Below are 17,083 nucleotides of genomic sequence, written 5' to 3' on the forward strand. Positions count from 1 at the left end.
ATCGGCCGTTTGTTGGCATACGGGGGATCCTGCGCTGTTCCTTCAAGCTCCTGCTCCAAAGCATTAGTATATAGAGTAAAAAGGAACGGCGCAAGCACACAGCCTTGTCGCACCCCCCTATCCACGGTGAATGGCGTGGTACATTCCCCAATAGTGCCGTAGCGCACCTTAGCAGTAGCCCCAGAATATAATTGTTTTAATAACTGGGTCAGTACCGGGTCGACCTTCAGATTTGATAATATACTCCATTAAAAATAGTCTTATAAATTTATTTTGCAGATGGTTGGCAATTGCATAACTGAGAGCCCATTGCTCTAGCAAGGAATCTGTCAAGAGAGTAAATCCCGCTTTGTTTGAAGAAAGGGACAGCAAAACACAAATATGTAGATGCAGCTGCTACTGGGCAAAATAGGTGACATTTTCAGGATGAACACAGTTCTGTGTGGAAAATGTGTGCTCCCTTAATTTCCTCAATACAGTTTTTGTTGCCTAAATCTGGCTCCACGCCAATTATCTTAGCACCCGCATTGTCAAGCAGACCTTCCTTGCTTGGCTGTCCTTTCCACCTCATAAATAACCAAATAGTGGTTTGCGCTATGTTTTTAGGGCTCTATTTAGTAGTAAAATAACCAGAAATTTTCAGATAAATAACATGCTCTCAGTTACCCTGAGAAAGTTTTACACTATTCCTCCATAAGATTGCCTGATTGCTAGTGCACCTACAACCATGGATGTTCTTCACTCACATTTGCGACCTACTCTGCTGACCATTACTCAGCACTTAGCCAGCTGCAAATTGTTAGTTGAGTTCAGGTGTTCTTTACAGCAAACCACCATACATCAGTCAGCATCAATTTCAATATTACTAATGCTGAGATACATTTTCAACCATTCCTACTTAAGGCTGCCAAAGTACTGCTACACAGATGGCTCAGGAAAGCAGTACCCTGATGTTATGAGGCCTCATGGACTGCAAGAGGTTTTGACCTATTCTGCAATGTTGAAGCTGTTACAGTTGTTGGGTGATAATCAACACGAGCCTCCTTACTGGTCAGTGCATGGGATAACAGTAAAGTATCCATGAATGATGAAGTAAACTTGTTAAAATAGTTATGGACTCTGTTACAAGATATTTACAGTATTGTAATAAACCTTAGAATAACTGAGCGATTGAATATATTGGTTGGCATACTCGTAAGAAGGAGGAGAAAATGTTGCCGGTGGTATAAAACTACTTATAAGGCTTACACTTACTGTTTGGTGCATAATACAGTTGTTCTGCATTCTGTCCATCAATTGTTGTTTTTGCATTTGTCACCCCGAGTGGGAAGGGTATGCTCAGGCGTGAGTCCCTTGCTCTCCATGCCACTGGAATCAGGCTATCCTGGCTGACGAGGGCTGAAAGCCCGAAACCGGTCCTACGATGCTTGTTTCCAGTCCAGGGAGGACCTGGCTTGGCAGTTCGGGCTGGACTGTTCCCATGGGGCACAGGGTCAAGACTGATTTGCATATGGCTGGGTTCAAACTGGAATGGCATGGTGAGCAAAAAAACGATGGATTTAGGCCCAGATCTCTGTACTGGGGTGAATGTATGACATTGTTCTGCATTCTGTCCATCAATTGTTGTTTTTGTAATACAGTTGTGTAGTTATAGCAGAATATCCAAGCTTCTCTGCAACTAAACAGAGATGGAGGAGAATCTATTTGTTTCTAATGAGAGAGAAAACATGAGGAAACCATTCCGGATACACACCAGGGGATATGTTGCCATTTTAGGGAGGGCAGGAGAAGTTACTTTAAATTTCGGATTTCAGTGACAAGTACAGTAATGTAGAGCATACACTGATGTAGTTTAGGTATCATTAATGATGAAAGATATTTAAGGTGTAGCTTTTGTAAAGAATTCTGATTTGAATGGAAAGCAAGCTCCTAATTTTAGGGGGCTTGGGCGGGTGAAAGAGATAGCCAGAATGCTTTACTTTTTAGACGTAGGGTGGCCATTAAACTTATAGGAGATTCCTGATATCTTGATTCCCCCTCAGCAAGATATTTTGATATGTATGATTTTGTAAGCGAGACAAGCAGCTCTGAGTGAGAAGCTTGCTTCAGTGGGAGCCATTTACAAAAGAAAGTGCAGGAGTGAAATGGTCACCGTTTTTGCTATTGATTAAACAAACACAGCAGCTGGTGTGTAGCCCTTCTTTCAGTGGTTAAATATGTTTTATGGAGATTGTTAGACCTCAAACCCTTGGCATGGTATTCCCCCAAACATGTTGCCTTCACCCTTCCTGTTTTCTGAATTTGTGTTGTTGGCATTAGGACAGCATGCACTTTACCACTGCTAACCAGTGCTTAAGTGTTTGTGCTCTCATGGTAAAACTGAGCTCCACCTAATTGACATATGTCCATAGTATATGGTACTACATGCATCCAGGACCTGTAAATTAAATGCCACTAGTGGTCCTGCAGTACTCATTCTGAAAGCCACTAATGTAGCAGTTTAAAACATGCATATGGCATGCCATTGCAGCCTGTAGTGCAGATTTAAACTGCCATATCGGCCTAGCAGAATACCCCTTTTGCCAGGCTTAAACACTTCTTTTTTAATACATATAAGTCACCCCTAAGGTAGGCCCTAAAGGCTCACAGGGCAAGCAAGGTGCATTCTATTTAAAAAGTAGGAAATGTGGGTTTACGTTTTACGTGCGCTGGTACTGAAAAACGTCTAAAGTCGTTTTTCACGACTGTAAGGCTTACCTCTCCCATAAACTTACATTAAGTTGCCTTGTTACATTTATTAAGTGCTAACCATTAGTTAGGAGGAGGTAGAAATGTTATGTTTTTTTTTTTTTAACATACTTTATTGAGCACCAGAAAGTGTTTACAATGTTATTACTTGGTACATTACGGCATTTTCATTTTTTTGTTTTAATGTGTCATCTTAGCCAAATAATTCTAATTTGTAGGGTACTACGCCTGAGCGTGAATAACAATACAACGTGATGGATTCTTTGCACATGTACGACCAATAACGCGTGCTTATGGGGTACAAAGTCATTGCCTGGAGCAATTACATTTTTAAATGCAATTTGAACTATTACTTTACCTAGAACATTCCCTTACCCTCCCCCCACCCTCTCTCCTGGTCTGTCTTTTTTGTTGTTGTAGCATTCAGCCTAGTACCATTCATCTGTCTAGGTCACTTTGCTACCAATTGTTGGTGGCGCGCTGTCTGGGTTCAGAAATGGCCTTGGCAAGTCTGTGACGCGTGTAATGTAGTAGTATGGTTACATTATGGAGTCGAGAGTGACGGTACCAGGTGTAAAATCTAACTTTCTAAAATCTTCTAGCATGCAGTCCCATTCCAGGGAGATGGGGTATTTCCGTAGTCCTCTCGCCTCCTCACGTCTAATTGCCACACTCTCGGCCCCACACCATTGGATCGTATCCTCTTGCCACATTATTAACAGGGGCATCTAGGAGATTTCCATCTCATGGTAATCTCTCTTATGGCTAAGATAAGAGCTAGGTCGAGGAAGCGCAACTGGACCCTTAGGGCGCTGGTTCGTTTGCGGAGACCCAGCAGGCATTCCACAGTGTTGTCATGAATCGTTAAATATGTGGTCTCTTCGAGTGCTCTTCGAACCCCACCCCAGTAAGCACTGAGGCGGGGGCAAGCCCATAACCTATGGATAAAGCCCGCTTCCTCTGCCCTGCATTGGGGGCAACAGTTTTGGGCCTCGGGAAACATGCTCTGGATTCTCTTTGGGGTTAAATAGGACCTATGTAGCACCATAGTTTGTATAAATTTAAGTCTGGCGTTACGAGATACCCGTTTGGGATGTTCAAGGATACTCGCCCAGGCCTTGTCAGTTCTATCTGTGTCTGTGGCTTCTGCCCACTTTGCTCGGAGATCAGTGAGTGTGATAGATGCTTGCGCCCTAATACCGGTGTACAGCCATTTCACTAGGTGGCCTCTCTCCCCCATGTAGTAAAGCAAGTGTACTAGCTCATGTTGTGGCGGTTCAATGAGCTGGGTTGCCCATGTCTCTCTAGTGTAGTGGGCAACAGCAGCGTATAGTAGATAACGGCGATCTATTTCTCCTGTGGCTTGCACAAACATATCATGATCTAGTAGTGTGCCATCCCCAAAGAGCGATCCGACCTCCTCTACTCCAGCCTCCGCCCAGTCCTGTAGTCGTACCTTTGTTAGTCCACCTCCAGCAAGTGGTATGCCTAATAACGGGATATTCCACGCATACGGGGTCGCCCCCGAGGTATATTGTAAGGTCTTCTTCCAACAATGAAGTGCGGTTGTTAGTAAGGGAGGTCCCTTTGACGGGAGTTTAATTTTGGGGAGCAATAATCTGTGGAGGGATCCGCTCTCTAAGTCCCGGGGTCCGTAGCCAATTGCCTGCAGGTTTCTGCCTGCTGTCCAGAAGATAACCACTGCAGTTGGCATGCATAGTAGTAGGCCCTGAGGGCTGGAACCCCCAAACCGCCTTTGTGGGGTTCCAGCTGCAGTTTCTTGAGGCTAACCCTATGCCGGCCTTTCCCCCATATAAGCTCCAGGAGAAGTACATCTAATGTTCTGAATACTGCTTGTGGGACTACTAGGGGTAGATTTACAAAAAAATATAGAAGCCTGGGGAGCATCACCATTTTTGAAATGGCAATCCGTCCCATTGCTGATAACGGTAAGGATGTCCAAAAAGATATACTTGAGCGTATGGCTGTGATTGCCCTCATTAAGTTGCCATCGAGTTGATCAGATTGTGCCCTGTATACGTGGATCCCCAGGTATTTAAAGGTGTTTTGCGCTATCGGCAGGTTGTATGTGCCAAAAGGAAGTATGTCCGGGCGTGGGCCGTCCCAAAAATAAAAGGCGTGTGACTTCCCTCATTAATGGCTAAGCCCGAGATTCGCTCAAAGGTAAAAAATATACTGGGAAGGGGTTCCACATTAGCTGTCATGTCATGTAAATAAATGAGGATGTCATCGGCATATATTGAGATTAAATGTGTGGTGCCATTGATCGGTATCCCCAGTCTCTCGGCTGATTGCCGTCGTGCTATCGCTAGGGGCTCCAGTGCCAGAACAAACAATAGGGGGGATAGAGGGCACCCCTGTCGAGTGCCCCTATGTATAGTTTATTCATGGGAAATATGCTTCCCAGTGCGTGCTCTGGCGGTGGGATTGGTGTAGAGCAGACGTATCCACGGGAGATAACCTGGAGGGAGACCAAATAGACTTAGGGCTGCAAACATATATCCCCAAGTGATGGAGTTGAAGGCCTGGCGGAGATCAAATGCTAGACAGCCCACGTTGGTATATTCCACCGGAGTAGCCACCATGACATGATGTAGTCGTCTAGTGTTTAGGGAAGTACTTCGGGCCGGGAGAAATCCGCATTGATCCCTATGCATAAGGGTATTTAGGACGGGCAGGAGGCGGTTGGCCAAGGCCTTACTAAGGATTTTGTATTCAGTCACTAGTAGCGATAAGGGTCGATAACTGGCTAAATTGGTACCATCTCGTCCCAGTTTGGGGAGGGAGACGACCAGAGCTTGCATAGTGGATTATGGTAGATAACCGATGTCTAGGTCCATCTTATAAAGTTCTTCTAATTTAGGGATGAGAGTGTCTGAATACGTGTCATAAAATTCTATGGGTAGGCCATCAAGCCCGGTGGATTTATTGCGGTTGAGGCCTTCAATCGCTGCTAGTATTTCATGCTGGGTAATGGGACCAGAAAGGTCTTCCTTTGTGTCGTCGGTGATATTGGGGAGCGTTAGTTTATTTAGGAAGTCCTCTAGTAGCGTGTCATTAGCATTTGAGGGGGCAGCATAGAACTTACTGAAGTAGCAACAAAAGGCCTCATTTATCTCAATTTGTGTATACACCAGACCCCTGGTGGGTGCATGAATGCTCGTAATAATGGGTGGTTCTGGGTTGTCCCGCAGAATCCGGGCCAGCAACGTACCAGACTTGTCGGCCTCGGTATGCTTCCGCTGTGTAGAGGCCAGATGGTCTGTGACACGGAGATCTTCAAGGATCTCTGCATGTCGAATGCGGGCCTCCTGCAAGGACTCTCTTTTTTCTGGGTCAGACACCGCTGCTTGCTCCAGGTCTGTCATTTGGGTTTCTATATCTATAAGACGTTGGTGTATTTCTTGTCTGGCCCCTACTATGGTTCCAATTGCTGAACCCCGCACTACTACTTTAAGCGCATCCCAATCAACGAGGTTAGAGGAGGCTGTATTCCAGTTTTCCGTCAGATAATTTGTAATGGTCATGGACAGGGTGTTATGGAACGGAGTATCTTCTAGGAGCTGAGGCCATTATTTCCAAGTGGGGACTGGGGTGGGGACTCTACTCCATTTGAGGGTGAGTTCCAATGGGTTATGAAAGTCTTAGCTAAATAAGTGGAGTGGTGTATTTGTGAAGTAGGTATGCAAGACCCTAAGAACCTGTCAATCCTTGTGTGAAGTTGGTGGACTGGTGAAAAAAAAAAATATTCCCTGTGTGTAGGGTGCAGAAGTCGCCAGATATCATTCAATTCCCAACCATTCAGCCAGGTTGTGAGGAGATCAGCTTGTTTACGGGCGCCAGCGCCATGCAATGGAGGATGAGAGCTATCTAAGTCCACATCTAGAACAGCATTACAATCCACGCCCAGGATCCAGGAAATCAAGTCCCACCCAACTAGAGCAGTGCTCAACCGTTGAAAGAATTTGTCTTGATCGAAGTTCAGGGCATAAATACTGCCCAGAACCACAGGTAGCCCGTCTAATGTACCCCTCAACAGTATATATCTACCCTGTTCATCTACGTGGCGATCTAATTCTTTGAAAGGGACCCCGTGACGGATCCATATTGTTGCCCCACGGGAAAAGGCCGAGTAATTAGTGGAGCACATGTGCCCCCTCCATTTTTTGCAAGTCTTCAAGGCGAGTCAGTAAGGTGTGATTCCTGAAGGAAGACGATCTGGGACTTCCACCTTAAAAGATAAGCGTGAACTTGGTGCTTTTTGTGTATGGCCCCCAGACCACGCACATTCCAGGTCAACCAGTTATAAGAACCCAAGGTGTTGATGTTAGGGGATGATAGGTAGGTAATGTGAACAAGGCTCCGTCTAACACGGAGCCAATTAATGTTTGCAGACCAGGAGTACCCCTTTCCCTTCAAACCAAGAATACTCGGCCCAGCTGTTGAACTGTGCTGTGCCAAACAGAGAACTACAACATTTGTGAACAGTACTACAGTGCGTTCGCCATGTGGGGGGTCGCTGCCACCGGCCATATTAGAATTGCTCAGCTACTGAGCTCCGGTAGCTCGACAGAGCCCACGGGGGAAAACCAGTATATCAGTAAACAATCATAATCGCCTTGCAGGGGGCCACTGGGATTTAACCTGGCTATAACAAAAGGTTACTATCAAGCTTTGTAGGCTCCAGTTATGCATTTGAGGAAGAGCAGTATGGCATGCCGGATCGTAACCTTATTATTAAACATGGACCTTCATCATGCAGCATAATTGATCTAAAACAAAAGGATACAGGCATGCTGTGTAGTCCCACTATAGTGTCTCATCATTGTGTTCAGTCGAAATGACATATTGGACCACGTCAATTGTTTACCAAATCATCCACAGTTTGGAGTGTAACTGAGGGAAACAGGGTGAAGCTGTGATCCGAGTCTGAGTGAATGGTGTTATTGTCATCAGAGTCTGACAAGATCTTAGAGTTGCCTTCCCGAAAGGAGCCAGCCAGGGCCAGCGCTTCCGCTCTGCCGTTCAACCGCTGATTGTGTGTTGGGCCGACTATCTTGGTGTTTGACTTGCTCTTAGCGTGACGCTGAGTGCCGCTTTTCTGCGATTGTGTGGGGCCATGTCGTGGGGAACCGGATCGTCCTTCCTGACTGGATTCCGGGCCCATCACCTCCAGCCATTCCACCGCATCATTCGGGCTGTCGAAAAAATAAGCTTTCCGGTCATGAATGATTTTCAAACGTGCTGGGAACAATAGTGCGTATTTGAGTTGGGCAGGCCGCAGTTTCTTCTTGACTGCTTGAAAAGAGGACCGTTGACGGGTAAAGCGAGATCTTCTGGTTCTCGTATTGGATTTGTTGTTTTTCTCTCGCCTTTTGTAGGAGTACATCGCGGTCCCTATAATTAAGTATTTTGACGATCAACGGTCTGGGGGGCGCATCCACCTTTGGCGCTCCAACCTTTGGCGCTCCAGTAGGGATTCTGTGTGCCCTCTCCACACAGAAGTATGGGGATAGACCATCTTGCGCCACATATTCTCGGAACCATGTTTCCATAAAGTCTGTCGGTTTGGTAAATGTAAATTGATACTTGTAAATTGATACTTGTATAGCGCACTACTCACCCACAAGGGTCTCAAGGCGCTTGTACGAATACCGCTGTGGAACCCATCCTGGCTTTCCCTGTGAGGCGTCCACTCCTGGGCACCCCCAAGGTGGAGGCCAGGCATCCTTTAGCGTTTTGGGGGCCGTTGTGGAGATTAAGCAAGCTATTGCCCAGAGTTGCAGAGTGGGACTCCATGATTGGAATAGGCACCGAGGCGAGAATTATCAGGTCCGTGGAATTTTGAGCCCAAGACCCGCCGAGGCGGGGAATTGAACCCTGGTCCCGGGCCAGACCTCTGCATCAGGGTCTGGCGCTCTAACCATTGAGCCACACTTCTCCACAGGTTTGGTACCTTCGCTGTGTTCCGGAAGTCCAATTACGCGTATGTTATTGCGACGATTTCTTCCCTCCGCATCCTCGACTCTGTCCTGCAATCCGGTGATCTGCTGCTAAAGCTGTTTTATTTGTGTATCATGTTCCGCAAGTTTAGGTTCCATGCTGGATAATGCTTTCTCCTGTTCGTGGACTACGTCCGCGAGTTTCCCATGATCCGCACCAAGGAGGTTTAGGCTGGTCGTGAGAGACCCAATTTGCTGCTCTATTGCTCTGCGCGATTCTCTAACCTCCTTCAGGATCAGGTCGAGTTTGTCAGGGGTTTGATTGCCCGGCTCTGAGGAGGAGGCGCCAGGCGTTAGGGGCCTAGCCATATCTCCGGGCGTCTCGGAGGGCCCCCCGCAGCCGTGGTGTTGTCCAGTACCTTCCCTTTGAGTCTTCCCATGATAGCTGCCAAGGGTTAGCTGGTGCTGCCAGTGTGTGAGGGGTGGTAGCGGCAGAGGAGACGTTGTTCGGTGTACCACCAGCCCAATGGCGCAGTCCTGGAGGGTATGAGTCCCAATGGTGGTGGGTTCCTACTGGTCACACTCTGGGGATTCACGGGTGTAGCCACTGATACTCCCAGGCCGTGCCGTACAAATCTCAGTCTCGCCGTGTAGCTCGATACTTGGGGTATGGTAGGCAGTATTGCCCTTTATGTCTGCCAGCCGGTCCCCTACATTCAAGGAGCGAGATCTACTGCATGTCACACACCCGGCATCCCCAGCGGCTGGTAGTGACCTCCGTGGCAGCCGTCGGTTGGCCCAGTATTCTTAAGTGGATTTGTGCAGTGAGCCCATCAAGCGCAACACTGCCCGGCACTGTCTGTGGCCCTCCGCTGCTCTACACTCTAGTGTCCTGAAAACACCAAAAAGGCCACCTCCAGGGGGCGCCGTAACTCCTGGATCCAGTTATACCCCTCTGTGATGCAGGGTCCAATACTTCGCACACTCCACCGCTCACGAGGCTCTGGAGGTGCTCGCTCCACCGCCCACGGCGGTCTCAATGTCCGGTGATAGCAGGGGAGCAGTTCAGGGCGTCTCACAGGGTGAGACAGTGGGCATATGAGGAAGAGACCCCCTCATCCCCCATGCAACAGGCGGTAGCAGTATCCAAGGGGGGGAGGGCACCGTCGTCTCGCCCCCCACAATGTAGTAATATCAGCATGGCGAGGGGGGAGAAGAGAGAATGTCTCCACGCAGCTCCGTACAGCAGCGCTCAGCGGCCCTTTCCGCCTTTTGTCCGCTGCCTTCCGCTCCGCGAACCCAGTCCTTTCGCCACTCGGACCCCGTCACAGCGATCCTCCACTCTGCAGGGGTCACAGTGCTAGTGAAACCCGCTGCTCTCGCAGAGCCAGCTGTTATGTGCCCCCTCGCCGTCCGCCTGCAGCTGTCCTCCGCCTCAGGCCGTGCCGCTCCAGCGATCCGGCCTCGCCGCGGCAGCTCCCAGCTTGGCAGCTCTACAACTCCGGCTCCATTCACCGTCCGGCTGGCACCATCCGGGCCCACGGCAACATGCACGGTATCCAGGCTGCAGGGCGCAGGCTTCAAGCACGGCCCTTCAGCCCCAACGCACTCCTCAGGTAGGCCGCAGGCCCCGCGGTCACAGCCGAGTGTATGGATCGGCCACACAAGCGCAGCCCAGTTTTATAGAGATGGCAGGATCTCTTCCGGAGGCTGCAACAGCAGCCGTCCCGTTCCCGAAGTGGCGAGTGGGCTCTCTGTTCGGTGATCACCAGGATAATTCCCCCTAAGGTCCGGAGCCGCACCGGATTTCGTCCGCCATCTTAGGCAGTTAGCCACGCCTCCCCCCCCTAGAAATGTTATGTTTATACCAAAGTGAATTGTAATTTAAATTCCTCTTTAATGGTAATGTCGGATTTACAATTCTAAAATTGGCACTTTTAGATAGTTGTCATTTTCCTACCCTCACTATTTGTGCCTTCTAGCAGTGTCATGGGTCACAAGACTGTGAATGGCCCTGCTTTTAGGCTTTGTGCATTCCTCCCAGACTCTGAGACAAAGGGGACTAAGTGTGGGCAAAATGGGCAAACTTGCTAGGATGGCAGGGACCGGAACTGTTCCCTGCCCCACTTACATTTCAAAAGCATTGCCTCCAACCCACAGAAAGGACTCTGACACTTGCCTTTTGTCACCCCATACTTCTTGGAGTCTTGGTAGCAGACAAATGTGTGTGAGTAGGACAGGGTGTACCCTCACACACAAAGGCTGTCACCATGTATACATATTAGACCATTAGAAAAACTCTTAAGATGTAACCCCTCAACGTCTGGAAGACTTCAGAAGAACTGCCCTGCCACTGGAGAACTGCACTGCTGCTACCAAAGGACTGCCTTGCTGCCTGAAGGACTGCCTGGCTGCTTGAAGGAGAACTGGACTATTTTACTGAACCCAGGGCCACCAGAAGTAACTCCAAGGTCTAGTTGGCTGGCCTCCTGTTGACCCACAGGGAGATAATAAGCTCCTGAGGCCTTGAACCCTGCACCTGGTCTCCACTACAGTATATCTTAACCCCCAAAGTGGTGCCCCCCCAAGTCCTGGACCCTTGGTAGAAGTGTTGGTGGTACTGCTCCTGCCTAACTCTAAAACCTGGAACTTAAATACAGTTCACCAAATACGTCCTGCAAAATCAACAGAAGACTGGTACTTACTTGTTAGCTGATCTGCCCAAGGTGCATTGCTGATCTGCCTGACTTTGCGGTAGTTCCCGCTATGTTCTTTTTTGCAGCTGCAAATCCCTTTCAGCTGAACGTCTCAGCAACGGTATCCGCCTTGTGGAACCTTCTTTAGCTACAGCCTGCAGATTCGACCCGCTGGAGGTTTTTGACTTCCAAAACGTTTTAGAAGTCTGAAGGTAAAAATCTTCACTGTGCTTGATGGTGACAGGCTCCCTCATCCACAACAACAACCCCCTTGGCCGGGAAATCCCACGTTTCCTGCTCAGAGCTTTTTTTCCGCCATTGTCGTCAGATTTACCGAGACTTCGTCCAGCAGCTCCCCGGCGACGACCACTTCTCCTCAGACACAACCAGCTGCCTTGCCCCGCTAAACTCTACCTTCGCCTGGATTTTTCTTCAGTAAGGTAAACCGAAATTGAGCCTAATCGACCTCATGTATCCGACCTGTGCTCCATTGGAGTCTGCTTTTACTTTTTACTTTGAGCTGGCACAGATATCAGTGGTTGGCGCTTTGATCTTTTAAGTGCTAGATTTCACAAAAAATATGAGAAATTCATAACTCCGGTTCTACTGATCTAATTAATGTTGATGTCTTTATTAATTAAATTGTTCTCTATTTGTCTAAATTGGTTTGGGACTTTTCTTGTGTACTGTATAAATACTTTACACATTGCCTCTAAGTTAAGCCTGACTGCTTTTATGACGAGCAACCAGAGTGTTAAGCACATGTTAACTTGTGATTCACCCTGACAAAGATTGTGGTTGTTGCCCGAGGGGGCTTCCCCCTCCAACCAATAACTCAATTTCTTAAAGAGATCAGTAAGAATTGAACAAACCTAATTCAAGCAACATTTGATTAAGCCATCAACCCTTATTTTTAGATCATCCTTGAACTGAAGGTTTTTTTTTGTAGATTGATTGACGCTGAATTAAGCCATGGTGTGATTATATCTGTTGAGGTGAAAATTTTCATTTAATAGAAAGACCAAGGATTTGACGAAAAGGCTATTTTGCAACAGGAACAACAGATTCATTGCAACAGGAACAATATTGTCAACTATTTGCTTGTTTACAGTTTTGCTGTTGTATAAAAACATAGATGTATTTTATTGTCATTGGGAGCAAAAGCAGTCCAGGTCATCGAGATTAAGATGTCCTCATCAAGGTTCTTTTAAGATCTCTCTTATGCAGTCTTCCTTTAAAAATAAAGTTTATGAGGTGCTGCTGGACCCTCCCTGGTCGCCTTACCTGCTTTCTGCTGATGTACCCAATGCTCTGACCTGGCCCAGCCCTTTCGGACCTCTGCTTCACTTGACTGAGGCCCCCCAAGCCTCCCTCCCTCCACTACCTCTTGACCTCTCTTTGCTCTGTCTTGACTCATTTTTACACTCCTACACATTCTTTCTCTGCTCTCTCAATCTCACTCCTATGTGTTCTGCCTCTGTTTTCACTCTCCCGTTCTCATCTGTCATTCTACCTCTGGTATTTGCCATCTTTTTCTCTCTTTTTTACTTTCACGTTTGCCCCATTTCCACTAATTTTCCCTTTTGCCCCGTTTCCACCTGTTTTCACTTTTGCCCCGTTTCCACCTGTTTTCACTTTTGCTCCATTGTCACTCGTTTTCACTTTTGCACAGTTTCTCACTCTTTCACTCTTGCCCCATTTCTCACTCTTTTTCACTTTTCTTATTGTTTCATCTTACCTTGTGCTTGTTTTGCCATTTTTGCGCTTTCTCACTTACTTTTTGCTCCAGTGCCTGTATCACTCCTCTCGCACTTGCTACGACCTACCTTTCCTGCTCCTGGAAGATAAATGTTTGCTATGGTGAAAAAATTCACACCCCCTTCTGCTTTCTCCACAACCATCAGTCCTTCACAGGAACTCTGCACTAATCCGTCACTCTACTTCACCAGCAAAATTAACGCCATCTACTACAACTTCGCCCAGTGCCCCAACCGAGCATCTCCACCCTGAAAACTCTCTGTTATAGTGACAATAACACCCCTGAAACTGCTCTGACCTGCTGGCCAGTCACCATTCTACTGGGAACTGCCAACATCATGCACATCATCCACTCGAGAGCACCTTCGGATTCTTGTACATACTTTGTCTTTACCAAAGTACTTGACCCTGTGTACTCGGTCCTCACACCCACTCTCAATGGCTCTCTGTCCAACTTCACAGACTCTTGGAAACATGCCATCTTACCACTCCTAAAGAAACCCTCAGAGGACCCCAAGACACTGGCCAACTACAGACCCATCTCACTCCTTCCCTAGCTGGCCAAAGTCTTAGAGAAGCTCATCAACACCTGACTGGCTGACCACCTCAGAGCCAACTACTTCCTGGGCCGTTCCTAATCCAGGTTAAGGCCCAGCACAGAGGCATCTCTCATAGCTGCCATCAATGACATCTGCAGCACCATGGGCAAGGGGGACAAAGCTGCACTTATCCTACTTGACCTTTCAGCTGCATTCAACACCGTCACCCATCCACATTCAATGCCTCCACAAGACTAGAATCTGCAGCTCGGCACTTCAATGGATCAGCTCCATCCTCTCAGGAAGCACCCAGACAGTCATCCTAGCTCCAATGAATCTGTCTCCCATCTGTGACATCTCTCAAAGCTCCTCACTGAGCTCTTCACTGTACAACATTTAACATTCCCCCACTTGGCAACATCATCTGCACACACAGACTTAGCATCATCTCATACGTCAACAGCATGCACCTCGTTGTCTCCCCATCGGTAGACACCTCAAACACAGAAGCAAACTTAATGAGCTGCGTGTCTGCAGTTTTGGAATGGATGAGAGTCAACTTCTTAAAACTCAACAGCGATAAAACAGTAGTGGTCCTCTTTGCAAAGTAGAAATTGGACCAGCTCATTCCTACCCAACTTGGCCATGACCTAGGCATCGTGACTGAAAACCAAATCTCATTGACCAACCGAACACAACACAGTCACATCCACCTGTTTTCATACCCTCAAGCTCCTCAAGAAAGTGCTAAAATAATTACCTCTGGACTCATAAAAGGCTGTCACACAATCTCTCATCATCAGCATACTGGAATACTGAGGTACCCAGGTGGAATTTATTTCTGATTATTTATATGAAGAGATACGTTTTGAAGGTGACTTCGTGGAATTCAGGTTTCATAGTAGGATAATAGTTTAGACTATTAGATCAGAAATCGAGGCTTCCTATTGAAGGCTATATCTGAATTTCTGCATGCAGCAAAAATATTATTTCTGGTGCTAAACATGAGTTTTTAAAAGTAATTTCTCACAGAGCAATTGTGGTCTTTTTTGTACTGCAACAGGGCAGTCCACTGTATCCTGTAACTGTATTTCGATGTTAATCTGGTATACTTTTATATCAGTTAGGCCCTTTTCATTCATCTTTTCATGCACTATTGGGTTTGATCACAATAGAAACAAAACCTAAAGAGTACCCAAATAGGGTCAGCTCGAAACTGGTTAATACCAAGAATTGAAAGAAATAACTGGGCAACTGTTAAGAGTTGTTTTATAAATTCCCAAATATGGCTCCATGCTACAAACGGCGCCAGCCTGTAGTGGGAAAACTAATACTGGAATGCAGAGTGCTCTTGGGTAGAAGCTCGCCCTGGATGAAGGTCTCACACAAGACACTTGGCCACTTGGGAGCTATGTTACATTTTCCAGAAGCAGTTTATTATATTGATAAAGACAGGTGAATGAGTGCAATTCAGGCACTGCATTGTATTCATTCACTGCTTCATTTCTAAAAGACTATACTTTCATTTTCAGTGTTCTCAGTAACTTTCTATGATTAGAATATGGTGAATAAATCTAACAACAAATGTTTAACATTACAATATATCATTTAGGTAACAGCTACGAAGTGCTTCCTCATCATGCCTCTGACCTCTTGGCTGAATTGGCATCTGAATATAATGAAGATCCCGAAGCGCTGAAGACAAGGGTGCGTTGTCTTTGTCTATCCAAAATGTTAAGAGATCATTTGTTGCAGTAGTTTTGGTGATATTAACAGATGTTACCTACTTGTGAGGTCCCTTGCAAGACTACATTTTATAAAAGTAGAACTAAACAAATTGCCTAATTAGTCCAACCCTTACCATGTCACATGGCTTCAGAATTTCATTCCATTCATTATTTATCTGGCTTTGTCTGTACTTTCTTCAAGAAAATCCTAAACAACATTTACTATTTCCATATTATGATACGGAAGAATTCTAAATATCACCTTCAGACATTGACTTACTAGTTGAGTTTCCAAGACCTCGTTTGTCTCACTTAATGCACCTTCCTTTTAATTAAACTTTCTGAAACATTCTAAGAATTGTTACTTTTCTTTTGTTTTATGATCCTAAAAGGCTTACAAAATACTGGTCTCCTGTATTGGATCTTTCATAGACTCACATGCTTGAAGTTATTGAGGTGGAAGCTCCACATATTAACTAGGCCTTGCCTTGCACTCTTACTTGCTCCCAGTCCGCTGGGCAGACCCAGCACCTTATGGCCTAGCTCCAGTGCTCTCCTCTGTCTGTCTCTCTCTCTCTCTCTCTCTCTCTCTCTCTCTCTCTCTCTCTCTCTCTCTCTCTCTCTCTCTCTCTCTCTCTCTCTCTCTCTCTCTCTCTTCTCTCTCTTTCTCTCTCTCTCTCTCTCTTTCTCTCTCTTTCTCTCTCTTTCTCTCTCTCTCTCTCTCTTTCTCTCTTTCTCTCTATCTCTCTCTTTCTCTCTTTCTCTCTCTCTCTATCTCTCTTCCCCCTCTCTGTTCTCCCTTCCCTCCTTCTCTCTTTCTCCCCCTTTCTGCTCTCTCCCCATTCTTCTCTTTTGCTTTCTCTCCCATCTGCTCTCTCTCCTTTATCTCTTGTAACTCTCCTATTTTCTGAACTTTCTCTGCTCTCTCTACTTGCACTTTGCCTCTTTTTCTCTCACTTTTTGCCACTTTTTCTGCCTTCTCACGCTCTCTTGGTGTGCTGTGCCTTCTCACTCGCTTTTTGCCTTTTGGGTACTCACTCTCATGTTCCCTTTTCTGGCCTGCTCACTCGCACTGCCTCCCTGACCTTTCTTTCCCGTTCATTTGGCCCTTTTGTTCCTTCTCGGTGACATTCCTAATCTCGCACTCCTCAGGTGTTTTTGCTGATTTTTACTGCTCTCTCCTTTTTGCCTTTCTTCTTTTTAATGCTCTTTCCTTTTGTGCCTCTTGCCGCTTTCGCCTTTAGCCTCTGTTTGCCTTGCATTCCTTCTCCTGCCCTCCTCTTTGCTACCCACGACTGCCTTTCCTGCTCTTTCTGCTGTGCAGCTCTCCCTCCTGCCTCTTGCCCTAGCCCTTCTTACGGCCCCTGAAACTCCGCCCCCCACCCGCTCCTACTTAATGGCAACTGCTGCATGAATGTGCTGAAAGCGCTTTAAAGGCAAGCAGCCTGCTCAATGGCCTCGTCCTTACCCCACCCAAGCTTCCTGCACCGTTAACCTGCCACAACCCTCCTCTACCCCTCTACCTGAACCCTGGGCGACCGTCCCTGTGTTGCTGCCGTGCCTCGCTGTTCAACGTCTAAGGGACATTCTCCTGTGTGACCAGCCACTTACCTGCTTGCCCCACACCCCTTTCCACCCGGCACATGCAACAC

At 46.9% G+C, this 17,083-nt stretch overlaps 1 protein-coding gene across 1 annotated transcript in view; it reads left to right on the forward strand.

The window, feature by feature from the left end:
- Nucleotides 1-17,083, forward strand: part of LRRIQ1 (leucine rich repeats and IQ motif containing 1) — a 1,142,626-nt gene that overhangs the window by 93,391 nt on the left and 1,032,152 nt on the right. Inside the window, exon 3 of the mRNA XM_085653925.1 lies at nt 15,317-15,411. Coding sequence (XP_085510051.1) covers nt 15,317-15,411 — 95 coding nt within the window. The remainder of the gene's footprint in view (nt 1-15,316; nt 15,412-17,083) is intronic.

This window comes from Triturus cristatus, chromosome 4_1 (assembly GCF_964204655.1).
Source record: "Triturus cristatus chromosome 4_1, aTriCri1.1, whole genome shotgun sequence".
Classification (NCBI taxonomy): domain Eukaryota; kingdom Metazoa; phylum Chordata; class Amphibia; order Caudata; family Salamandridae; genus Triturus; species Triturus cristatus.